The sequence below is a fragment of the Artibeus jamaicensis genome, unplaced genomic scaffold (genome assembly GCF_021234435.1).
Source record: "Artibeus jamaicensis isolate MK-2021 breed Jamaican fruit bat unplaced genomic scaffold, CSHL_Jam_final contig_484, whole genome shotgun sequence".
NCBI classification, from domain to species: domain Eukaryota; kingdom Metazoa; phylum Chordata; class Mammalia; order Chiroptera; family Phyllostomidae; genus Artibeus; species Artibeus jamaicensis.
The window spans coordinates 10,410,497-10,435,490 of NW_026521859.1; the positions used below are offsets into that span (position 1 = coordinate 10,410,497).

The 24,994-nt window shown below is 48.4% G+C and overlaps 2 protein-coding genes across 3 annotated transcripts in view; one reads left to right on the forward strand and one right to left on the reverse strand.

Annotated features, from left to right (window-relative positions):
* The window catches only part of SPATS1 (spermatogenesis associated serine rich 1), a 65,129-nt gene extending 52,788 nt beyond the window's left edge, over positions 1-12,341 (reverse strand). Inside the window, exons 1-4 of the mRNA XM_053668295.1 lie at positions 12,272-12,341; positions 11,030-11,225; positions 9,637-9,712; positions 8,911-9,157 (exon numbers count right to left, since the gene is read on the reverse strand). The gene's annotated coding sequence lies outside the window, so the exon portion shown is untranslated. The remainder of the gene's footprint in view (positions 1-8,910; positions 9,158-9,636; positions 9,713-11,029; positions 11,226-12,271) is intronic.
* AARS2 (alanyl-tRNA synthetase 2, mitochondrial) lies at positions 12,066-24,084 on the forward strand. 2 transcript variants are annotated; one of them, XM_037142595.2, is made up of 22 exons: positions 12,066-12,336; positions 13,173-13,364; positions 13,942-14,087; positions 14,283-14,450; positions 15,262-15,406; positions 16,823-16,968; positions 17,191-17,299; positions 17,682-17,720; positions 17,807-17,918; positions 18,397-18,530; positions 18,959-19,103; positions 19,358-19,530; positions 19,653-19,766; positions 19,870-20,010; positions 20,757-20,894; positions 20,974-21,083; positions 21,231-21,339; positions 21,604-21,726; positions 21,965-22,075; positions 22,635-22,718; positions 22,831-22,941; positions 23,372-24,084. In XM_037142595.2, exons 1-22 carry the CDS (start codon positions 12,094-12,096, stop codon positions 23,534-23,536), a joined length of 2,958 nt encoding a protein of 985 aa, XP_036998490.2. In that variant the 5' UTR covers positions 12,066-12,093; the 3' UTR covers positions 23,537-24,084. The 2 variants fall into 2 exon arrangements, with proteins under 2 accessions (XP_036998490.2, XP_053524305.1); XM_053668330.1 differs by lacking the exon at positions 23,372-24,084 and having other exon boundaries at positions 12,082-12,336; positions 21,965-22,071; positions 22,831-22,922.
* Positions 24,085-24,994: the final 910 nt, after the last annotated feature.

Genomic DNA, 24,994 nt, shown 5'->3' on the forward strand with positions numbered 1-24,994 from the left:
AAATGTTGACAAGGATATGGAGAAATTGGGACCCTGGTACACTGCCGGTGGGAATGTCAAATGGGACAGCCACTGTGGAAAACAGTGTAGTGGCTCCCCCCAAATTTAAAATGCACTGCCTCCCCAGACCCCTGAGGGCACCATCCCTCCTCCTAAAGACAGTGGGTGGGGAGAGAAGGCAGTGTCAACAGCAGATACCTTTGCACTAGGACATGTTATTAACTCATGTGGCCCTGGCAAGTCACTCCCCCTGGGAGCCTCTAGCTCATTATATGGGCATGGGGTGTGTCAACTAGGTCCTTGAGCTGTGCAAAGGCCCTGGAGCTTAACTCTAATTTCCTCTCCCAGCAGCTCCCTATCTGTCTTATATATGGAGCTTCTGCATAATAGTTCCTACAAATAAAGTCTTCTCGGCTTTAAAAAAAAAAAAAAAACTAAGACCAAGAAAACGCTGATCCCCTCTGGCTGCTCTGTTTTTCCCATAGCCGTTTTATCTCCTAAGGCACTATACAACTCACATATTATGTTAACTGTCTGCCTCCCCACTTGGGTCCCTGAGATGTTGGTCTGCTTGGTTTACTTGTGTATCACTGATGTAGTACAGAGCCTGATACAAAGTAGGCACTCAAAAAATACATGAATGAAAGAAAAAAATAAATAGAATTACCATATGATTCAGCAACTCCACTTCTGGATATATGCCAAAAGAATTGACATCGGGGTCATTATTTATATCCTCACGTTCACAGAAGCATTATTCACAGTAGGTAAAACATAGAATAAACCCAAGTGCTTATCAACAATGAATGGAGCCCTGGCTGGTGGTGTTGCTCAGTGGATTGAGTGCCAGTCTGTGAACCAAAGCGGTTTGATTCCCAGTCAGGGCACATGCCTGGGTCATTGGTAGGAGGTGTACAAGAAGCAAACACACATTGATGTTTCTCTCCCTCTTTCTCCCTCCCTTCCCCCCCTCTAAAAAATAATAAATAAAATATTTTAAAAAATGAATTGACAAGCTAAATGTCGTATACACGTGCAATGGAATATTATTCAGCCCTGAAAAGGAAGAAAATTCTGACATGCTACAACATGGATGAAACTCAAGGACATTATGCTAAGTGAAATAAACCAGACACAAAAAGCCAAATACTGTATGATTCCATGTGATACTTAAAAGTAGTCAAAAATCATGAAGACAGAAAGTAGAATGTTGGTTGCCAAGGGCTGGAAGGGATATAGAGAATGAAGCATTTGCTGACACGTATGGAGTTTCGATCTTGCGAGATACAGAGTTCTGAAGATGGGCGGTGGCATTGGTTGCAGAACAACAGGAATGTACTTAATGCCGCACAACTGTACATATAAAAAATGGTTAAGATGATAAATTTTATGTTGTGTTTTACCACAGAAAAATATTTGGAACGATTACATACCATTGATAGGGGAATTCAAGAGTTAAAGATTTTAGCTTCAGTCCTAGTTGATAGATAGGCTTAAGTGATTAATGCACATGGAAAGCTGTTATTCTAGGAACTGGAATATGACCAGGGAGTCCAAGAGATTGACAAGCTATTCAACCTTTGTGCTGCAGGAGGTCTGCAAGCCACGGAGACAGTATCTGAGCCACCGTGCTCTAGGGAAGGAACATCCAGGACACAGATAAAGAATTGGTGACCAACAGATAAAGAAGTACTAGGAAAACTGCCTCCAGACTACAATTCATATCCAATTAACCTTTTTTCCAAACTTCTTACATACCCTTTTTTCTTATAAAAAGGTCAGCTTGAGATGAGACATTAAGATGGTTTTTTCATGTACATAACCTGCTGTCTTCTCAGACTGCTGCCATCTAAAGAAAGCGCCCATGAAGATTCGATCCTTATCTCTACTTTTTGGTTCTTATAGTAAGACGCAGCACAAATGCAACTTTTCCAGTTTCACCATGAGATGTTTTCGCATGAGTTTTTTCTTAAGATTTTATTTATTTATCTTTTTAAGAGAGAGGGGGAGGAAGGCAGAGAAACACTGATGTGCGAGAGAAACAGACTCTCACATGCCACCAGCCAGGGACCTGGCTGCAACCCAGGCATGTGCTCTAACTGGGAATCGAACTGGCGACCTTTCAGTTCACAGGCCAGTGCTCAACCCTCTTAGCCATACCAGTGGGGTTTGACATGAGTTTTGACAAATGAATAAAATAGTGTAAACCTCGCTTCTATGAAGAAGGAACATTGCTATCACCCAGAAAGTCCCTTCAAGTCCATCCATGCCTCTAGCCTCCAGAAATGACCACTTAAAAATATTTTAAAATCAGATCCAAAAAACAGATTAGTTTCCCTTTTCTAAAACTTTATAAAAGTACAATCATCAAGCATTCTTCTATAGAAGGCTTGCTTCACTCAACATGTTTCTGAAATTGATTCATGCTGTGTACATGTGTAGTTTGTTCTTTCATAATGCTAAGTCTTCTTTCATCATAAGAATATACAACATCATAATTTGTTTATCCATTCTTCTGTTGATAAACCTCTAATCTGTTTCAAATTCTTGGCTATTACAAGTAAAGTTATGAACATCTATGTACAAATCTTTGGAAATGTGCTTTTATTTCTTTCAGATAAATTATCTACAAGAGGAGCTCTGGTCAGTGTGGCTCATTTGGTTGGAGCATCATCCCATAAACTGAAAGGCTGTAGGTTCAATTCCCAGTCAGGGCAAATGCCTGGGTTTCAGGCCCCATACCTGGTTAAGGTGCAGATGACAGGCAGCCAATTGATGTTCCTCTCCCCCACCCTCTAAAAATCAATGGGCATGTCATCAGGTGAGGATAAAAAAATAATAATAATAATAACTATCTAGAAGAGGAATTACTAAATCATAGGATAATGTAATTCTTGATATGGTTGGATTTAGGTCTACTGTTTGGCTATTTGTCTTGTTTGCCCCGTTGTTTTTTGTGTGTGTGTTTGTTTGTTTTTAATCTAGAACCATTGGCTCTTTTTTCCAGTAAAGCTGAGACTTTATTTTTTTAAGATTTTATTTATTTATCTTCAGAGGGGAAGGGAAGGAGAGAGGTAGAAAAGTATCAATGTATGGTTGCCTCTCATGTGTCCCCTGAGACCTGCAACCCAGGCATGTGGCCTGCAACCCAGGCATGTGCCCTGACTGGGAATCAAACCACAGTTGTTTGGTTCACAGGCCCGAGCTCGATCCACTGAGCTACACCAGCCAGGGCGCCCCACAGTTTTTTTGTTCCTCTCTTCTTCATTTCCATTCTTCTTTTGGGTTAACTAAATAGTTTTTATAATTCTCTTTTAACTTCTCTATTGGCTTTTTAACTACACTTGGCCACATTTTTATTGAGATGAAATTTATATAATGTAAAATTAGCCATTTAAAAATAAAACCATTTAATACAATTCAGCGCCATTTAGTACATTCACAAAGTCATGCGATCATCACCTGTCTAGTTCTAAAATATTTCCATCTTCCCAAAATAAAACTCCATACCAATTAAGCATGAATATTCTCCCCTCCCTCAATGCCTAGCAACCAGCAGCCTACAATGTCTTTATGGATATACCTATTCTGGACAATGCATATAAGTTAAATCATGTGACATGTGGCCTTTTGTGTCTGGCTTCTTTCCTTTAGCATGTTGTCAGGGTTCATCCATGCTGCAGCATGTGTCAATACTCTGTTCCTTTTTAAAGCTGAATAAAATTCCACTGTATGCATATTTTGTTTATCCATTCTTCCATTAATGGGCATTTAAGTTGTTGCCACCTTTTGGCTATGGTGAATTGTCCTGCTCATGGCATTCTTTTGAGTGTTTGCTCTAGAGCAGCAATTTTCAAGTGCTTTAATTGCAGAAACATTTTTTAATAATATATGTGTTTTCATTGTTGTTCAAGTACAGTTTTCTGTCTTTTACTCCCATCCCAACTCACCCCCCAGTGCTCCCCACCTTGCTCCCATTTTCACCCCCTACAGAAGCATTTTATACTCCTAAAAACTACTAAAGACCCCCCAAAAGTTTTTTATGTGAGAAATACATCATTCAATTACATTTTTAAAAGATTTTAATTAAAATAAATTAACCCATTATTACCATAAACATGGTATTTTATATATATTTTATTGACTATACTTTTACGGTGCCCAATTTGGCCCCCTTTGCCCCCTCCTCCCATAGCCCCCATTCCCTCCAGCATTCCCCCACTTAGTTCATACCCATGGGTCATGCATACAAGCTCTTTAGCAACTCCATTGTTCTTACATCCCCATCTATTGTGTACCTACCAACTTTGTACTTCTTAATCCCTGCGCCTTTCCCCCCCCATTCTTCCCTTTCTGCCCCCAACTGATAACCCTCCAAGTGACCTCCATATCTATGATTCTGTCTCTATTCTGCTTGTTTGCTTAGTTTGCTTTTTAGATTCAACTGTTAATAACTGTGAATTTATTGCCATTTTAATGTACATAACTTTGATTTTCTTTTTCTTAAATAAGTCCCTTTTAATATTTCATATAACAATGGCTTGGTGATGATGAACTCCTCTAGTCTTACCTTGTCTGGGAAGCACTTCATCTACCCTTCCATTCTAAATGATAATTTTGCTGGATAGAATAATCTAGGTTGTAGGCCCTTGCTTGTCATTACTTTGAAAAGTTCTTGCCAGACTGCAAGTTTTCTTTGGAGAAATCAGCTGAAAGTCTTATGGGAACTCCTCTTTAAGCTTCTCTCTTTATCTTGCCCTGGCTGGTGTAGTTCAGTGGATTGAGTGCAGGCCTGCAAACCAAAGGATCACAGTTCCCTTCCCAGTCAGGGCACATGCCTGGGTTGCAGGCCAGTTCCCAGCAGGGGACACACGAGAAGCAATCATACATTGATATTTCTCTCCCTCTCTCCTTCCCTTACCCTCTAAAGATAAATAAATAAAATCTTCTTTTTAAAAAAAAGATTCTCTCCTTATCTTTAATGTTTGGCATTTTAATTATGATGTGTCTTGGACTGGGCTTCCTTATGTCCGTCTTGTTTGGGACTCTCAGTGCTTCCTAGACTTGTATGTCTATTTGCTTCACCAAATTAGGGAAGTTTTCTTTCATTATTTTTTTCAAATAACTTTTCAATTTCTTGTTCTTTCTCCTGTCCTTCCAGCACCCCTATGATTCAACTATTGGAATGCTTGAAGTTGTCCTAGAGGCTCCTTAGCCTATTCCCGGGTTTTGTTTTGGTTTAGTTTTTTTAAATTTTTTTCTTCTTGTTTTTCTGATTGAATATTTTTCCCTCTTTATGTTCCAATCACTGATTTGATTCTTGGCTTCATCTACTCCACTGTTGGTCCCCTGTAAATTTTTCTTTATTTCACTTAGGGTAACCTTCATTTCTGCCTGGGTCTTTTTTATGCTGTTGAAATACCCAATGAGTTCTTTGAGCATCCTAATAACCAGTATTTTAAACTCAGCATCTGTTACATTGCTTATCTCTATCACTGTATTTTTTTGTCTCTTCATTTTGGCAGCCTCCCTGTGTTTGTTTCCATGTATTAGGTAGAGCTTTGACTCCCTGTCTTAGTAGCATGGCCTGTTGTAGAAAAGTACAGTAGGATGGGGCAGAGCCTTAATTAATCACTTGGGCAACCCTGGCTGCTGTGGCTCAATGGATTGAGCACTGGCCAGTGAACCAAAGGGCCACTGGTTCAATTCCCAGTCAGGGCACGTCCCTGGGTTGCAGCCCCCAGTAGGGGCTGCACAAAAGGCAACCACACATCAGTGTTTCTCTCCCTTTCTTTCTCACTCCCTTCTCTGTTCTCTAAAAATAACTAAATACAATCTTTTTTTTAAAGTATGTCTATTAAAAATAGCATAAAAAATCACCTGGGCAGAGCAACCTATGTGAACTAGGTCGATGGAGTCTCCAATATGGTGTCACTGCTCTTTAGCTCTGCAGGAGGGAGGACTCAGAAAGGGAAAAATTCCACTCCCAAAACTCTGGAGTTTTGTCTGGGAGGAAGCTATCCCCTGGCACTTGCCCTGATACCAGACACTTCAGTTTCTCCCCATATGCCACTGGTGTCCTTCCACTACTGCTCTTGTGATGCGGCCCAGAGGGAGTAAATCTGCATGAGTCCTACGTCCATTGTAGGCCCTTTAAGAGGAGATTCCTGAGACTCTCACAGTTTCTTCTACCACCCCAACCCCCACTGGGTTTTTTTTTAATATTATTTATTTATCTTTAGAGGGAAAGGAGAGAGGGAGAGAAACATCAATGTATGGTTGCCTTTTGTGCATCCCCTGCTGGGAACTGGCCTGCAGGGAACCAGCCTGCAACCCAGGCATGTGCCCTGACTGGGAATCAAACTGCGATTCTCTGTTTCGCAGGCTTGTGCTCAATCCACTGAGCTACACCAGCCAGGGCCCCCACTGGTTTTTTATAGCCAGTATTTATGTGAACTTATTTTCCTGGCATTGGAAGCTTGGGCTGGGTGGTCTGGTTGGGGTTGGGATCCCTCACTCCCAAGATATCCCTCCCAAGTTTTATCCACCACACATGGGTGTGGACCACCCTTTCTGCATCTCTGTACCTCCCTGCATTATATTTATGTCTCCACCCCTCCTACCCATCTGGAAGAATGTGACTTCTTTAATTGCTTGGTTGTCAGACTTCCATACAGGTCGATTCTCTCATGACTCTAAGTAATAGTTGTTTTGTAGTCTAGTTGTAATTTTTGCTGTGGTTGTATGAAGAGGAGAGCTGTGTTTACCTATGCCTCCATCTTGACCAGAAGTCCATCAACATAAACATGTTTTTATGAAAAATATATTTTCCAGAAAATAGTAATAAGAGAGGCACTGCTTTACATTTTTGCAAATCTCTTTAACATCTGTCTTAAAAAACAGATGGGTTCTCATATCTACTTCTGCATTCAATCTGTTGTGATGTGTTATATTGGTTGGCATTCATGAAGAAAAGCCAAGCTCATATAGATATATCACTGGAAAAGTGAAGACCTCACAGACTTCCTGAATGGATTTTGAGAACCCCCAAAGTCTGTACCACAGACTGTACCACAGTGGTTTGAGAACCACTGTTCTAGGGATAACAATAAACATCTTTAACTTTTCAGAGAACACCTAGAGTAAATATTATACTATTTCATGTAAAATGTAAGAATTTTGCAACTATAAAGTTCCACTTACCATCCCCCTCAACCTTTATGATGTATTACATAAAGCATAGGAGCAATAAACAGACATATACAATTGCAAAATTCTTTTGTTTTAAACAGTTCAATGTGTTTTAAATAAATTGAGGAAAAAAGACAGCCTCTCATATTCATTCACAGTTATCATTTCCTGTGTTCTTCATTCACCTAAGACTCAACTTTCTATCCAGTAGCATTTCTTTTCAACCTGAAATATTTCCTTGTGTTGCAGTCTGCCAGAAATAAGCTCTTAGTTTTTATCTGAAATTTTTATTTTGTCTTCATTCTTGAAAAATATTTATGCTAGATAAGGAATCCTGGGTTGACAGATTTTTCCCCCACCACTTTAAAAATACCTTTCCATTGTCTTCTGACCTCTATTGTTTCTGATGAAAAGTCGGCAAATTTTTCTCTTGCTAAAAGTACTTTCCATTGACTAGAAAAAGTCACTACTTTTCTCCACCTAAAGTAACAAAGCTTCCAAAGAAGGGAGAGAGAGAGGGTGGGAGTAGCCACAAACCATATACTTCATTTTTGTTTAAAGTCTGCATTTTAAAACCTGAGGCATGTTGCTAACTAAGGCTTGTAAGTAAGATGGGTGCCTATATAATAGCATTTAGAACTCAAATACTGAACAAGGCTCAGGACTTGACCCATTTCTCTGCAAACACCCTTGCCCATGCATGCCTCTCCCTCTATCACTCAGGTGGCAGAACCCCTGACCTAATTATGCCCCATTATCTATCTGCTCTGAGCACTTCAGGATGGATAGTGAAAATCCCACTGTGCTGACCAGTCTTGGTTTAAAGAGAGGACTTCAAATCTTAAAGGAGAGGCCAACATGGTTAGTTAATCTTACCACACTTCCCAGTAAATCTCCTTCTCTTTATCAAAACAGCAATTTCATTTCTTCATCTCACTGCATAGTCATTCGTTAAGGATATACATGCATGAAGATGAGTACTCCCTCACCTTCCCAGACCTACATGCACTGACCTGCTAATCTGTATCCAGATTTCCCTCTCATTATAATGGAAGGAGCATCCCTGCTCCTGGCTATGGCCTATTCCTCCAGTTTGTACTGAATTTTTCCATGTACTGAAATACTTAAAATCTTTGCTGCTGCACTAATCCTCTCATTCTCTCTGCCTGGCTCTGCAATAGAAACACTTTAAGGAAAAGAAGGGGATTAAGAGAGAACCTACAGATTAAAAGACTTAAAAGGCATATCAACTAAACTTTTTAAAAGACCAGACAATACTTAGACTATAATATCTAAGATACACATATGGGTGATAAAACCATCAAGCCACCCAAAGTTGTGATTACTATGAAAGTCAGGGGAGTGGCCACCTTTGCCAGGAGGGAGGTGGTTGGGGCCAGGGCAGAGTCCACAGATGGCTCCTGGGGTGGCTGCATGGTTCTTTTCCAGACCTGGATGGTGGATACAAAGATGTTTGTCCTCTACCAATTAAGCCATACGTATAGTTTGGTTGACTTTTCTACATCTGTGTTTTATTGTGATTTAGGAAAAAATTTTGTTCAAGCCTTTAACACAAGGGTTGGCAAATTCTTTTCAATGAGCAAGATAGTACACATTTTAGATTTTTCAGGCCAGCAGGCAAAATTGTGTAGTACTTATATAACCATTTAAAATGTAACCATTTAATAATGCGTAAGGATAAACCCAAGCGTTACGAACCGAAAGGGTCCACTAATCCTTGAATTTTTGATCCCAGGAAGTTCACATCGTTGAGCTGCACAGTCCAAGCCCCCATGCCCCCGCCGGGTTCCCACAGGAGCTGCTTCCAGTCCCTGCCTCAGGCCAGCACTACTTCCGTGTCTCTTAGCAACAGGTGGACCGGCCTGCCACCTACCGTAGGATCCAAGGTGGAACTGATGGGAGAGCACGCATGCGCACAAGGAGTTCTCAGCTCCATTCACCAGCTCTGGTAGAAAAGGGAAACCACAGGGGCACATAAGACTTGGCACCTCGGCATATTCAAAAGTGTGTGTCCCGACTCTTCCCACAAGTCCTCTTCCACACCCTAATCATTCCAGGTGTCGTCTAGCTAACTAGGGGAGCAGCAACAGCATCACCTAGGTGCCTGCTAGAAATACAGAATTTCCACCTCAGCCCAGACCTACTGAATCTCTGTCTGCATTTTTAACAAAATCCCAGGAGATCCCCATCCTTACTAACATTTGACAAGTGTCGCTTTTACAATCCAGATAAGGCAAAGCCATACATAAATACATCAAGCTAGGAACACCTCTAATAGATTGAACTTTTAACCTAGACACTAAAAGACAGCCTTTATGATTTATAAGAGGAAATTCCCCAAGCTGAGTTCTCTATACTCATTAAGGGTAAAAATTCCCTTGTGTCTCTTCTAATGTTCAGTCCAGGACAGAATGCATCACCGACCTCAGGTTCCTGGTGTCAAAGCCGATGGGGAAATCAGGAAGGACAATTTCCATTCCCAGAGTAAGGGTGTTGCTTCCTGTGAATAACGTGAAAAGAGAGGCTCCAAACAATGGGCACCATGGAACTGCAGGGTAATTGAGTCAAATGGTAACGTAAGGGTAATTCTAGACGCAAGGAAGGCAGCACCCAAATCCAGCTGAACGAGCTCCCAGGAAATAGACCCCACTTGCATTTTAAACTTCAAAATGAAAATCCTACTAAGTCAGTAGGTAAGTACTCCTGGGAGAAGTTCCCAGATCAGTAACTCCCCAGTCTCATAAGTTCTTTCCATCTTCATCTATCTTGGGAAACTGCAGACCTCAAGTTTAACTTCCTCATCAGATGACTGGCAAATCAGAACGGACACATCCCAGTCCTAGGAGAACCACTTCCCTTCACTGGGAAATATTAAAAAGACTGACTTACCAAAGAACACACAAAGAAAATGATCATTTTTTTTAATGGCAAGGATCAAATAGTTCGACTAGGGAAAAGCCCTTCTTCAAACAGGAAACAACTCACAAAACATAGTTCTAAAAACCCATGAGACATGCTACAACGTGGATAAACTTTGAAAACATTATGCTGTGTGAAAGAAGCCAGGCACAAAGGACTATATATTATATGGTTGCATTTATATGAAATGTGCAGAATAGGCAAATCCACAGAGACAGAGAATAGATTAATGGTTGCCTGGGGCTGGGAGGGATTGGGGGATTAGGTTAATGGATAAGAAGTATGAGTTTCTTTCGGGGATAATAAAAATGTTCTCAAATTAATTGTGGTGATGAATGACAGTTCTGTGAATGCACTAAAAGTCACTAAACTATACACTTCAAATAGGTGGGTTGTATGGTATATGAATTATACTTCAATAAAGCTTCTTGAAAAAAAAACATGGCTCCACACTAGTTCTACATTAGTCTAAAAACATGTAGTTCCTACTCTTATGCAAAACCTGCCCGGGCAAAGTCTGAAGAAAAAAGAAAGTTGGTATCAGTACTAGGTAGAGGGCCCAGCTAGATTTCCCTAGCAAAACATTCCCATCTTAGTTTGGGGAAGAATTTCACAGTCTTGTCTCAAAACCATCAGTCTCATGGAAATCCCCACCTAGCTTTAGGTTCCTGTTTCAAAGACACTGGAAAAACCAAAACAGGCAAAACACACTTTCAGAACAACACCTTTACATGGATGAGGGAAGAAACAGAGGACATGGGACAGATCAGAATACAAAGTTAAGAATTCACTATCATTGTAGAAACTCCAGTTCAGAAAAGACTACAGATTTCCCAAGGAAGCTGTGTTTCAAAAGTCCCTAAATAACTCACAAAGAATGGTAGCCAAAAGAACCCACCTGATGGCTGAGGCCTTGTAAGTGACCACACTGACCTCAGCTCTTCCGCCCCTATTGGATTTTCACCTTGGCAATTCTCCTCTCAACCTGTTTAATTTCCCAAACCAAAAGCAGGGAATTGTGAGGAGCCCTGTGAGCACTCTGGACCGCATCACAAGGGCCTGCCTGGGTGCGCCTCGTGGTCACAGCTGTCACTCTGGAAAGGAAAACAGAAGGGGGAGATGGAACTCTATCCCACTTACCCTAAAGCAAAACATACAAAACCCTGGGGGCATTGGGATGCTCAGAGAAATCTCTACAGCTATCAGCTAACGGCTTCGTCCTGCCCTGACAAATCAGGATTCTCTCTAATTAAAAGATCAAATGTTATTAATTAATTAATAATGGAGCAGATGCTATTTGGCTTCTACCTCTGCTAGACTCCTGTTCTAAGGAGTCTGCTTCAGTCCCTAAAAACAAAAAAAGGCGATTTCCACTGTCAAGGACACAAGGAACTAGCAAGTACCTGGAAGAGTGCTGGAGCACATAACAGGTATGCAATAAATTCGTTGAATGCCTCTAGAATGAATGCTGATATTAACTCCCTCTGCACTCTGGCCTTCTTCTCTAAACCTGGAAACGCGCGTGTGCGCGCGCACACACACACACACACACACACACACACACACACACACGAAGTTGAACCCACGCCTCTTCACTGCAGCTCCATTTGTATATAACCTTGCAAAAGTAATAAAATTAACAATTACTGCTACAATAAAGGTTTATGGGGTCAGGAATTTATGTTAATTGTTACTACCGTACCCTGAGTGCCTAAAACAATGTATGGCACATAACAGGCTCACAATGAATATTTGCTTAATGCCGAATAAATTACAACGTGACAGGTCGTTCATACTCCCGCGAGGGTCCCCTTCACAATCATTTCCACAACGGCGGCAGACGCTGCCTGGAGTCCTCCCACCACGAGGAGCCGCTGTAGGAAACGCCCAGCTTCCTTCCGACGTTACCGTTTATCCCCCGCGGTGCCCTTTGACCCCGTAAATTCTCTGCCCCAAGTTAAGATGGCGGCGTCAGTGGCAGCTGCAGTCGGTGGACTGCGGCGGGCCATTCGAAGGTCGCCCTCATGGCTGGGCCCCAGTCGACGGCCGCTCTCATCCGAGCCCCCTCCAACCCAAGCGACGGCCGTACGTGACACCTTCCTAAGCTTCTTTCGGGACCGCCATGGCCACCAACTCGTACCATCTGCTTCCGTGCGACCCCGCGGCGACCCCAGTTTACTTTTCGTCAATGCCGGCATGAACCAGGTAGGGGCGGGGTTTGTGATTTTTTTTTTTCCCTGAGGGAAAGGCGCTACGGGATTGGGCGAAGAAACAAGGGGCGGAGCAGTAGCTTCTAGGGAAAGAGGGTTTTGGTTGGGTTAAGTGATTGGGAGCACGACCTAGGTTTTGGGAAAGACTCGGTCTGGGAACTTCTCGTTTGGAATTGAGTTTTAGGCCCAGGAATCGGGGGGAGCGGGGGTGGAGGCCCATGGGGGTTATCTGGTGGAGGAAGTCTGGCTTCATTTATTCCTTCTTTGAATAAAGATAAGTCATTCATTACGTGATTATGGTATTGAGCCCATGCGAAATGCTAAACTACGTTCTCTAAACCTTTGGCTTTGAGCATGACTTACCCTCCCTAGACTTGGTTGTCTTCATCTGTAAAATGGGCATAGGAATGGGAGAGGGGGAATTGGTTAAGATTAGAGGCTGGCCAAGATCCCTATTAAATACTGACATTGTACGCATGCCCAGACTCAATTTTGTAGCCTATAGTTATTGGGTGAGGTTGAAGAGGCTGAGATGGAGGATGTAGCCATTCATTGCCCTATTCCAAGGCACCAGCACATCCCTCCTCCTCTTATCTTGCCTATCTCACCAGCCGAGGACCTCTGTTTCATGATTTATTCTCCCCTTGTATGCCCCACACACAGCAGAGATAGGTGCCCTTAGACTCCCAGGTTGCCCCCCTGGCCAAGATCACACTGCACTCTCAGGGGCAGTCAGCCTTCAGTTTAAACAACTCTCTCTGCCCTCACTCCCCACATTTCTGTTCTGATGAGGGTCTGGGGTATCCTTTCCTCCTTCTTCACATGTTCCAGTTCAAGCCTATCTTCCTGGGCACTGTGGATCCACGAAGTGAGATGGCAGGCTTCCGACGTGTGGCCAACAGCCAGAAATGTGTGAGGGCTGGAGGACGTCACAGTGACCTTGAGGATGTGGGCCGAGACCTGTCCCATCATACCTTCTTTGAGATGCTTGGCAATTGGGCATTTGGGGGTGAATATTTTAAGGTGAGTCTCCAGAAAGTTCTGGAGTTAGGGAAGGGTCAGCAGTCAACCAAGAAGGGGGTTAAGGTAAGTCTTCTCTCCACTCCTAAAGTCTGCTTAGGCAGGACCTCACACCAGACACAGGCAAGGTGTCTGTGAACATATATAATAGGAACATATTATATATGTTCCTATTGTAGGAACAAGATGAACATATATAATAGGAATGTGTCTCATTTCCCTAATTGGATTATAAGCTGCTTGAGCCAGGACTGTGCCTCCTGACTCATGGCTGGTCAATAATTGTTGTGTGAATAAATAGACAGTAATACTCAAATGCAGGATTTAAAAATCATCCTAGGCTAGACAGGTTAGAAGATTTCATGGAGAAGGTGGGACTTAAAAGAAAGGAGTGGGGAAGCTTTCTGGGCAGGGAAAAACTCAATAGAAATGATCATAGCTTATTTTAGAAACAAGGTAGACAGTGGAAATGGTTTTGTCTTAAGCTGAGGGCTGAACTCATGTGGCTTGATCAATGCTTCAGTGGGGCTTTCTTCTCACCCACCTTCCTCTTCCCACCCCATGTGGGTTTCAACTGCAGGTGGAAGCTTGCAGCATGGCCTGGGAACTGCTGACTCAGGTCTATGGGATCCCCGAGGACAGGCTATGGGTCTCCTACTTTGGTGGTGACCCCAAGGCAGGGCTGGACCCAGACCTAGAGAGCAGGGACATCTGGCTCAGCTTAGGGTAAGTTCACCCTCCCTAATGTTTATTCCTGGAGGGCAGGAGGACTGGAAAATAGATACTATCAGCATATCCCACGAGACCGTGGGGTTAGTCCTGTTCTCCTTTTGCTGAGCTTGGTGGAAGGCTCTCATGGCAGAGAAAGTCCCGCTTCTGGGTTTGTCTGTCTCCCCACCACCCACCTTGCTTTCCTTCTAGGGTATCTGCCAGCCATGTGCTTTCCTTTGGGCCACAAGAGAACTTCTGGGAGATGGGGGATACTGGCCCTTGTGGGCCCTGTACGGAGATCCACTATGACCTGGCTGGTGGGGTAGGAGCCCCCCAGCTGGTGGAGCTTTGGAATCTGGTCTTCATGCAATATAACAGGTAATGGGGTGCTGAAGCAGGAGGAAAATGTCTGGCTGGAAATGAAAAAGCTAGCAGTCAGGAGCCTTTAATCCATTTCTTATAAAAACAAACAAGCCCTGACTAGTGTGGCTCAGTTGATAGGGCATCGTCCTGCAGAGCGAAAGATCGATCACCAGTTTGATTCCCAGTCATGGCACATGGTTGGGTTGCACATGTCTGGGTTGCAGATTCGGTCCTGGTTGGGGCACATTTAGGAGGCAACCAGCTGATATTTCTCTCTCACGTGATGTTTCTCTCCTTTTTTTCTTCTTCCCTTTCCCCCTCTCTAAAAATAAATAAATAAAATATTTTTTAAAAAACCCAACCACTTAAATGGTACTTACTACGTGTCAGACATATTTCTGAACACTTTTCAGATAATAACTGATTTGATTTAATCCTAGACATTACACATAACAGTTTAAACTAGTCACCACTGCTCCCTGGCCTCTGCTTTCTTATCAAATGATAGAGTTGAACTTGATGATGTCTTAAGATTTTCTTCCGGCCTTGACATGCCTCTTTCTAAGGGAAAAGAATTTTGTCCCAGAAAGGGGCTCTCTGGTTCCAAGCAAGGGCCAGAGGGGGCTGAGGGGAGATATCACCCTTTATGAGAATGGACAGGACTCATGGCCATCACTGTCTGTGTTTGGGGTAGGGGGTTATGCTGCCCTCTGGTTCCTCCCTCTGTCAGCCTCCTTGAACCCTACCTCATTCCTCTACACTTAAGCATCTGCCTCACACCTGTAATCCTGTGTGGGGCCTCACCTTACACACCTTCCCTTGCCAGAGAGGCAGATGGAAGTCTGCAGCCCCTGCCCCAGCGGCATGTGGACACGGGAATGGGCCTGGAAAGGCTAGTAGCTGTGCTGCAAGGCAGACGCTCCACCTACGACACTGACCTCTTTTCCCCGCTGCTCAACGCTATACACCAGGTGAGCCTACCTGTTCCCTTCCAGAGGCCTCTCTGGCCTGCTAATCACCAGTGCTTTTGGAATCTGGTCTTCATGTGACACAGCAGGTAATAGGGTGCCGAGGCAGGAGGAAAATCCCTGGCTGGAAGTGAAAAAGGTAGCAGTCAGGAGAGTGGTGGCAGCTGTACTTCTAGGAGTTGGCTGGTGTCATTTTGGGGCAGTGGGGGTGACCAGACCATGTGTCTGTCATCCCACAGCAGGCTAGCTCGGACTTCTTCACATCCCAGCCCAGCAAGGTTATAAGGAGAGCAGACCCACGCAAGGCCTCTTGAGGCCTAGGCTCAGAACAGTGTCATTTCTACCACATTCTGTTGAACAAAGCAAGTCACAGGCTAGCTGAGATTCAAGACATGCTTTCCTTGATGGAAAGCAACTGTTAAGTCACACTCACTGAGAAGTGGCATGTGCACAGAAAAGGAAAGGATTGTGGCCACTTTTGCAACAATCTGCCACAGAGAGGAAGGCTAGAGTCCAGTCTTGTGGGATCTAGAAGTCCCAAGTGGGCTTTAATTCTGAGTGGGGCGAGCAGGGCTCTGAGTGGAGAGGAACACGATCTGACTGACACTTTAGAAGGCTGCTGCTTTTGTTGTGTGGAGCCTGGGCTGGAGGGAGACAAGAGTAGAAGCCGAGAAAGCAACTGGGTGGCTATTTCATAATCCAGGGAAGAAACAGTAAGGTGTGGCTCAGGCTGGTAGTAGTGGAAGTGGAGAAAAGTAGATTGATTTGAGAGATCTCATGTGGGTAGAAGCAAAGGCCCCACTAGAGGGTTGGATGGGAGAGGAAGGAAAAGACTGGTTCCCAAGTGTTTGACGTGAGCAATAAGCTGAGTGGCAGGACTGTTTATTGAGAGGGGGCAGCTTGGGGAAGAGACAGGTCTGGGGCTGCACGAATCTAGCCCTCTCCTCTGAAGATTACACATGTACACTCAGCTTACACTGAGCCTCTCTGTCCCCCATAAAGCCTGCAGAGGCAGGTGTGGACAACGGAAAGCACTGGAGTCGGACAGGCCTGGTTCACATCTCAGATCTGCTCCGGAGTTGTGTGTGGCCTTGTGGCACTTAGATCCTCTGAACCTCTGTTTCCTCTTAAAGTGAGGATAGTAATACCCCCCAGAAGAGGATATTTTAGGGGTTAGATGTCATGTCATCCAAACACCCACACAGTTCTATAGTAGAAATCCAGTGAATGATCACACTTGTGATGATCGTTAGTGTTAATGTGGGCCCTTGAGGGCAGGGTCTGACTCCCATTTATCTCTGAAACTTCTCCAGCCAGGTCATTCCAGATGTATTCAACTTTAAGGGTGCTGAATAGCATCCCACCTGGGCCAGGTCAGGCAGGGCTGGCAGCCATATCTCTTTCTCTCCTGCTTTCCAGGGTTGCAAGGCACCGCCTTACTTGGGCCGGGTAGGGGCAGCCGACGAGGGCCGCACAGACATGGCATACCGTGTAGTGGCTGATCACATTCGCACACTCAGCGTCTGCATTGCTGATGGTGTCTCCACTGGAATGTCAGGCGCCCCGTGAGTCTGAAAGGACTACAGAGAGGGGCAGGTGCAGCTGGGGCTTGCAGGGGAGAGGGAGGAACAGATGAGAAGGGTGTCGGGTTGAGATGGCATGAGGAGCCGGGGAAGGGAGAGAGAGGGCTTTGGGGTAGGAGCATATACAGGACCTTGCTTCCCCAATTCCCGTGCTGCTGACCAGGGGCTGCTGGAGGTTCATATCTGGGTTCTGAACCCTTCTAGGCTGGTTCTTCGTCGGATCCTCCGTCGAGCAGTGCGGTTCTCTACAGAGGTGTTGCGGGCACCACCTGGCTTCCTAGGCAGCCTTGTACCTGTAGTGGTGGAGACACTGGTAAGGGCAGAGCCTCCTCACTCCTCTGGGCCTCCCTGGGCACATGGGGCATCTGCTGCTGAGCCCATGCAGTGCCCCCAGCCTAGGCTCGCCACCCTAAATGTCCACCCCAGTCGGCAGGCTGAGAAAGCTGGAATTGCTTACAAAAAGCAGGGAGCCCTCAGGGGGCCTCCTTGCCCAGCTGCTGAACCTTTGACCTTGGGACCCCCTCTGCCTGTGTCTCTACCCCATGTGGAAATTGATTTTCCATTTGGGTCTCTCCCCATGTCCATTAGCCCATCTGAGCCTCCAGGACAGCTGTCCTCAGGGTGGCCCAGGGGGCAGAGGTAGAGAGCAGACTGGTTGCCTTTCACACCTCCTCAGCCCTCTCTACCTCCTCCAGGGAGACACTTATCCAGAACTGCAGAAGAACTCGGCCCAGGTACTGCATTTGGATAGGGGAGGAAAGGGCTGATGAGAGAGTGGTAGAGAGGCTCTCACTCCAGTCCTGTCCCGCCTCCGCTTCAGATAGCCAACCTGGTGTCGGAGGATGAGGCAGCCTTCCTGGCCTCCCTGCAGCGGGGTCGGCGCATCATTGACCGGACCCTGAGGCGCCTGGCACCTTCTAATGTCTTCCCTGGTGAGTGGGGTGCCTTTTGAGGCATGAGAGCCTCACTCAGCAAGCCAGGGCAGGCCAAGCAGGAAGCTGTGGGCCAGGATTGTGCCTCGTATCTACCCCGTCTTCCTCCTGTGTCCCTCCTCCTATACTCTTTCCAACACCAAGACCTCTCTGTTGTGGGAACGACGCCCTGCTTCTCCCCATTTCCCCACTTCCTCTCTGCCCAGCTGCCCTGCCTCAGTCTCCGCTTTCCAGGGCTGGCTTTATGCCTAGAATGAGCCTCCTCTCTCCTCCTCTGAAATGACAGTTGCCACCTGCCAGCTCTGGCCTTTGAGCATGAAGCCTGAAGGTGACCCCTCTCCTGGGCCAACCTAGTGTGGGGAAAGGGCACTTCGGTTTGGTACCTGGTGTGGTTCGAAAAGCCCTAGTCCTTCTCCCTTACACCCCCCCCCACCGTACCCTACCCCTCCCTACTCAAAACCCTTTGTCTTCCAAAAAGCCGAAGTGGCCTGGTCCTTGTCAATGTCTGGGGACCTGGGGCTCCCCCTGGACCTGGTAGAGCTGATGCTGGAGGAGAAGGGGGTGCAGCTGGACTCAGCTGGGTTGGCACGGCTGGCACAGGAGGAAGCCCAGGTACAAGCTGGGCGCCCCCCCCCCAGGGTTCTGTTGGGACAGTCAGCCCACTCCCCAGCCCCCAGTTCCTGGGGAAGGAGCTGCAGCTATTGAGGGAAATGGGGCTGAGGTGGGGTCTGTCCTTCACACAGCCCATAGAGAGGAACACTCGTGCAGTGGGCTAAACAGAGGAGCGGAAGGGGAGGGGCCCACACAGCATCCTAGGACACGTCTCCAGGGGCAGAACTGGGTGAAGGAAGCCTGATCCTGAGACCCTTCATGTTGGATGGTTCACCAGCCAAGCCCTGGCACTTATTCCAGAGGGGATGCAGGGTCCATAGGGCGGTGTGTCAGGGACAGGGCTCTGCAGAAGCCTCAGTCCCATCGCACTCTCCACGCACCCTTTCTATACACACATGTACACACACATACATATGCCCGTCCTGCAGCACCGGGCCCAGCAAGCTGAGGCGGTTGAGGAGCAAGGACTGAGGCTTGACATCCATGCCTTGGGGGAGCTGCAGCGCCGAGGTGTGCCTCCAACGGATGACAGCCCTAAGTACAACTACTGCCTTCTCCCCAGCGGGGGGTACGGTGAGAGCCTGGACTGAGGCAGGTGGCCACAAGCTTGCCTGGCCGTGGTTGGGATGGGCAGATGGTTGCCTCATGCATTCCCCAGGGTAGCCACCAGGGGTCTCTGGCCTTCAGCTGGACTTGCGGGTGTGCACCACCACCCCCATACCCTCTCTCCACGAAGGTGCCTTTTGGCTTCAAATAAAGCACAGACCCACACGCATGTACATCTTTAACCCCTGCCTACCACTAATAGCCATTCTTTACCCTGGCAGAGTTTGGCCCCTGCGAGGCCCAGGTGCTCCAGCTGTACACAGAGGACGGAAGAGCCGTGGCCTCTGTGGGGGAAGGCCAGCGCTGTGGCCTCCTCTTAGACAGGACCAACTTTTACGCTGAACAAGGGGGTCAGGCTTCAGACCGAGGCTACCTGGTGCTGCTGAAGCAGCAGGTGAATCCCCCACACACAGAGGCTAAGTTCTGCAGGAGGCAGACCTGAGCCAGAGAGGTAGCCAAGGGGAGGGAAAGGCTGCAGGCAGTCACTCCAGTACCTTGACCCCTGACCTCCCCTAGGATGTGCTGTTCCCTGTGGCCCGGGCCCAGGTCTGTGGAGGCTTCATCCTTCATGAAGCTGTGGCTCCGGAGTGCCTGAAGGTGGGGGACCAGGTGCAGTTGCACGTGGATAAGGTAAGGAAGAATCCCACCCTTGCTGTTCCTGACACCTTGTGGCCCCTTTACTCTCTCCACGCCCTGCTGTCACCCGGGGCGCTGGGTGACAAAAGCATTTCAGGCCTGGCGTCTGGGCTGCATGGAGAAGCACACGGCCACTCACCTGCTGAACTGGGCACTGCGGCAGTCTCTGGGCCCTGGCACAGAGCAGCGAGGCTCCCATCTGAGTCCCGAGCGGCTGCGCTTTGACGTGGCCACCCAGGTGAGCAGGGCATGGAAAGACGGGCTTCACGGGAGGCTGCAGGCTTAGAGCGAGAGTCTCGTGGTATGCAGAGTCCGGCCAGTCTGAGGGCCTCGTCTCACCAACTCTCAGTCCCTGTGGGAACCTGGCCGGGCGTCTTCCTGTCAGGAAGGCATTGGCCAGACAGGCCCGGAACCCTCGCTTCACCTCCATCCGTCCGTCTTCCTTGTTCCTGCTGTCGCCCGAGCCATTGTTGCTCTAAGGGAGCTGCCCTCTCTCTTCCCTGCCACACTGTTCCCCTCCTCCTCTTGCTCCTCTGCTCAGTACTGTCTCCAGGAAGCACTCGCTGACTAAGCCCCATCCCACCTGACCACTCGTCCCCGCATCTCCCCTCCGTACCTCTCTTCCACTGGGCTGCCCTGTTGTAAAGCCCCCCGAATACAGAGCCTCCATTTCCTGTTTCTCCACCAACTTATGCCTGATGAAAGGACCACAACTCCCAGTAGGCCCACTTCCAGGTAGCTTTCCAAGGAAGAGAATCGTTTGCTCCACAGGTGTTCATTGAGCACCTGTTATATGTTAGCCACTGTTGTAGAATCCTGGGGTAGTTCAGTGAACAGTGACTGCTTTTTCTCTTTTTTTTTTTGGATTTTTCCGTTACCATTTATCCCCCTTATACCTTCCTCAGTGACTGCCTCTTAATGCATCATTTGCAGACATGGGGCTGACTGCCTGTCCATCTGTCCTTTTCCCTCCCACCGCACCAGGCCCCGCTGACCCCAGAGCAGCTCCAGGCAGTGGAGAGCACCGTGCAGGAGGCTGTGAGGCAGGATGAGGCCGTGTACATGGAGGAGGTAGCCCTGGCACACACCGCACATGTCCCTGGCCTGCGCTGTCTGGATGAGGTGAGTTGGGAGGCCCCCTTCGTGGAGATCACCTTCCCCCCACAGGCCAGGTAACAGACTTGTCCCCTCTCACCCACAGGTCTACCCAGACCCGGTGCGGGTGGTGTCAGTGGGGGTGCCTGTGGCCCGTGCACTGGACCCAGCCTCTCACGCTGCACTGCACACTTCAGTGGAGCTGTGCTGTGGGACGTGAGTCTCCCCTTCTGCCTGCCCTGGCCCAGGGCCGGACCCTCACCCTGCCTCGGTCTTGGAGCCACCAGCCCCTGGTGTGGAGCTCAGGCTGCTCTTTCCCCTTCCATAACCCCCAGACTTCCTACTCTCCCCCTGTGCCCACAGGCACCTGCTACGCACGGGAGCTGTAGGGGACCTGGTCATCATCGGGGAGCGCCAACTCGCCAAGGGCACCACCCGTCTGCTGGCCATCACTGGGGAGCAGGCCCAGCAGGTCAGCACGCCAGGGGGGCCTGGGAGGCTCTGAGTGGATGAGGAGCAGGGGACGCATATAGCTGACACTCTAAGGCTGGGGGATGCCCAGCCAAAGAACCAGTGTTTCTACACATGCACTGCAGGCAGTTGGCATTGTTGTGATTATTTGGTGCCGTCACGGGTCCTGATTATTAACTGTATCTAATTTGGCCCTGAGCAGCAATAGGTTCAGAGCCCTGAAAGTAAGCCAAGCAGCCCTGACCATCCTCTTCCTTCTCTGCAGGCACGAGAAGTGGGCCAGAGCCTGGCCCAGGAGGTGGAAGCAGCCACAGAGCGGCTGAGTCGGGGCAGCCGGGATGTGGTGGAGGCTCAGCAGCTGTCCAAGGACATGGGACGACTCACCGATGTGAGGGCTGTGTACACACGCACACACCCTTGTCCTTATACTGCGCCCTTCCCCATGCCTCCCTGGACCCTTCCCGTCTCTTCCAGCTTTCCTGTTGGACTCCAGCTGGCCTAGATGTTTGTCTTTTGTCCGCAGGGTGGGCCGTGGTGGGTGTGGTCTCTTCCCTGGTCCTGCTGGACCTGCCTCAGGGACTGTGGCTCAGGCAGGGGTAAGGATGATACACTGCTTTTGGCCACAGGCTGTGGACACTGCTGTGATGCCCCAGTGGCAGCGGCGGGAGCTGCAGGCCGCACTGAAGGTGCTGCAGCGGCGCGCCAACACTGCTGTCCGGAAGCTGGAAATGAGGCAGGTAGGAGGGTGTGGCCGCACCCATGGGGCAGGTCCCAGGCACCCCAAACAAGGGTCAGAAACGCTCTAGTGTGAGCACAGAGAAGCCTCAAGGCCGAGAGTGGGGGTGGGTATCGGCTCCCTCTCCTGCCAGCTGGGCACCATCACGAGGCCCCCGCTTCCCTCTGCCAAATTATGTCTCCCCAACACCCGAGTTTGGTTCAGGCTTTCCCTCCAGGAAGCTAACTGATTATTCCATTGAGTCCTAATTACTCCTCAACTGTGCGTTCTCCTTCCTCCTGCCCCCTCTCCTCCATCTGTACTCCAGCCTTAGTCCTTCCACCTTCACTGACCTATTTGTCGGGGCCTGGAGCTAAGATGAAAGGGAGGAGGTGAGGGAGGAGAGGAAAGACCAGGTGGTACCCAAAAAAAGGAGGCCATTCTAGGTAGAACCCCTGGCCCTTCTGCTCAAAGCTAAAGACTTTTGCTGGGGGAGGGGATTTCTGGACTGGGGTTCAGTTCAGAAGTGAGGGCCAGTTTTCTTCCATGCTGACCCCTGTGCTGTCCTTCCTGCCCCACAGGCTGCACAGAAAACCCAGGAGCTGCTGCAACGGCACTCAGAGGGGCCCCTGATTGTGGACACAGTTTCCACCGAGTCCCTCTCAGTGAGTATCAGGGTTGGGGGTGGCCCCAGGGTCTGGGGAGGGGGAAGTCTCCACAAGGAGGTACCTGGGAGTCTAGGGGCTATGGGGCCACCATCTGCTCTCCCTTGCCCAGGTGCTGGTGAAGGTGGTCCGGCAGCTGTGTGAGCAGGTGCCCAGCACATCCGTGCTACTACTCAGCCCCCAGCCCCTGGGGCGTGTGCTGTGTGCCTGTCAGGTGGCCCAGGTGAGGGAAGTGGGAGAGCATCCCCCACCGCCCCATCTCCTAGTCCAGCCCTCTGATTCCACTCCCTTTATTACTCCCAGACGAGGGAGCCAAGACTGGGTGGAGGTGATCTATGAGGACACCCAGGACACAGATAGGGCCATCTCCTTGTCCCTAACCAGCACACACCCCCACCAGAGTATGCCATGGGATTCCCTAATTACCAGCCTCCCCCTGCAGGCTGCACGTCCCTTGCAAACAAGTAGCAGACATTCATCACCTCTTTATCCATTCCCAGCCCAACCCTCCCCTGTCTTCCCCCTACTCGCCCCAGGATGTGCCCTGCTGGGCAGGGTGTTCCAGTCACCAAGACTCCACTCTTGAGGGTATGTTGAGTGGTATGGCAGGGAGGGCGGCTCAGCATTGCTGTCCCTTCTGTTTCTATCCCCAGAGTCCCACGCCAGCTTTCACAGCAGAGGCCTGGGCTCTGGCCGTGTGCAGCCACATGGGGGGCAAGGCCTGGGGCTCTCCAGTGGTTGCCCAGGGCACTGGAAGCACGGCTGACCTGGAAGCTGCCCTCAGTACAGCCCGAGCCTACGCCCTCAACCAGCTCTGACCCAGGGACTCACATAGACTAAAGAGACAGGCCAATGACACTTACGGGTCAATTGCTGACTGTGGTGAGAACCAATCAAACAAAACTTCTGGAAGGAAGCAGCAGAACCCCCCTGGAGGATGAAGGGGAGAACTAGAGGCTGGAGGCCAAGCTGCTGAGCTGAAGAGAGCCAGCCTGGGCTAGGTCCTGAGTGGACACCAGGAGATGTGGGCTGGCCAAGCCAGAAGTGGGGCCAGGACACCCGCACTAAGTGGATGTCAAAACATGGTGTGTCCTAGCTGTAACTGTTCGTTAAAAAGTATTTCCCCAGCCCCGGCTGGTGTGGCTCAGTGGATTGAGTGCCAGCCTGTGAACCAAAGGGTCACAAGTTTGATTCCCAGTCAGGGCACATGCTGGGTTGCAGGGTCCCCATTTGGGGGGGTATGAGAAGCAACCACACATTAATGCTTCTCTCCCTCTTTCCTCTGCCTTCCCCCCTCTCTAAAAATAAATAAAATATTTTTAATAAAATATTTTAGAAATAAAAAGTATTTCCCAGAGGAGAGGAAGGTCTGAAGGTTCTCTCTTTAAAAAGATCAGGCTCTCCCCTCCCAGCAGCCTGGCGTGGGTGCTTCACCGCCAGTCTGACTCCTTGCACTGGGCTGAAAGGCGCCCAGGCATCCACATCAGAACCATCCCCTCACAGCCACAAATGCTCTGTCAGGCTCTCTGTGCCAGCCCGCTCTGGGCACCCACAAAGGCCTCCCTGGCCCCCAAGATCCAGAACTGTTGTGTGAAAGTCTTTATAGCAGGGCAGATCCTCTGGTTTCACTTAGTTGTCTAACAGTGACTTGTCTTACTGAAGGCTCTGGTGATTGGTTGATAAAATGAGTAACGGGGTACTTGTCAGTGGCTGAGAAGATGGTGAGAACCAGACAAAACTTCCTGTCGTTGTGGAGCTTCTAGTGGGAAGGAGGCAATAAGGAGAAAGAAGTCAGCTGGAGATGAGGTCTGTGAAGAAAGAGCAGACAGGACAGGGACAGTGGGGTGGTGGTATTTCTTCACTGAGAGGTGGTATCTGCAGGGAAAGCTGTCAGGCTGAGAGGACAGCCAGTGCAGAGGCACTGCGGGGGAGGAGGGCAAGCACAGTGAGCTGGGGGAGTGGCAGGTGATGGGGTGAAAGGGCAGGAACCAGAGCAACGCTGTTCTTTAAGAACAAGTTGCACAGCACCTGCCCCGTTAGGAGCTGAAGCTGAACGCCAGCAGCTCAGAGCAGGAAGGGGTGGAGGGATAGAGGGCAGTCTTCTCCACCCGAACAAGTTTATCCATGTCATAGTCGGGTACCGTAGCTCTGCCTCTTCCCGAATCCCTGTTGTTATAGGAAGGAAAGGACCTCAGGGGGCCCATCTTCAAGTCAAAGACTCCCTGGCTACCAATTTCTGGGGCTGTTTAATTAAAATTATCAGAGCAGAGCAGGCC

What these genes read in the sequence shown, in the direction of transcription:
- AARS2 (XM_037142595.2), top strand. Translation starts at nt 12,094, where the DNA reads ATGGCGGCGTCAGTGGCAGCTGCAGTCGGTGGACTGCGGCGGGCCATT. An exon ending in TCTCCCCAGCGGGGGGTACG is followed by an intron (nt 19,104 to 19,357) that starts GTGAGAGCCTGG and finishes TTACCCTGGCAG; the next exon opens with AGTTTGGCCCCTGCGAGGCC. An exon ending in GCTTTGACGTGGCCACCCAG is followed by an intron (nt 20,011 to 20,756) that starts GTGAGCAGGGCA and finishes CCACCGCACCAG; the next exon opens with GCCCCGCTGACCCCAGAGCA.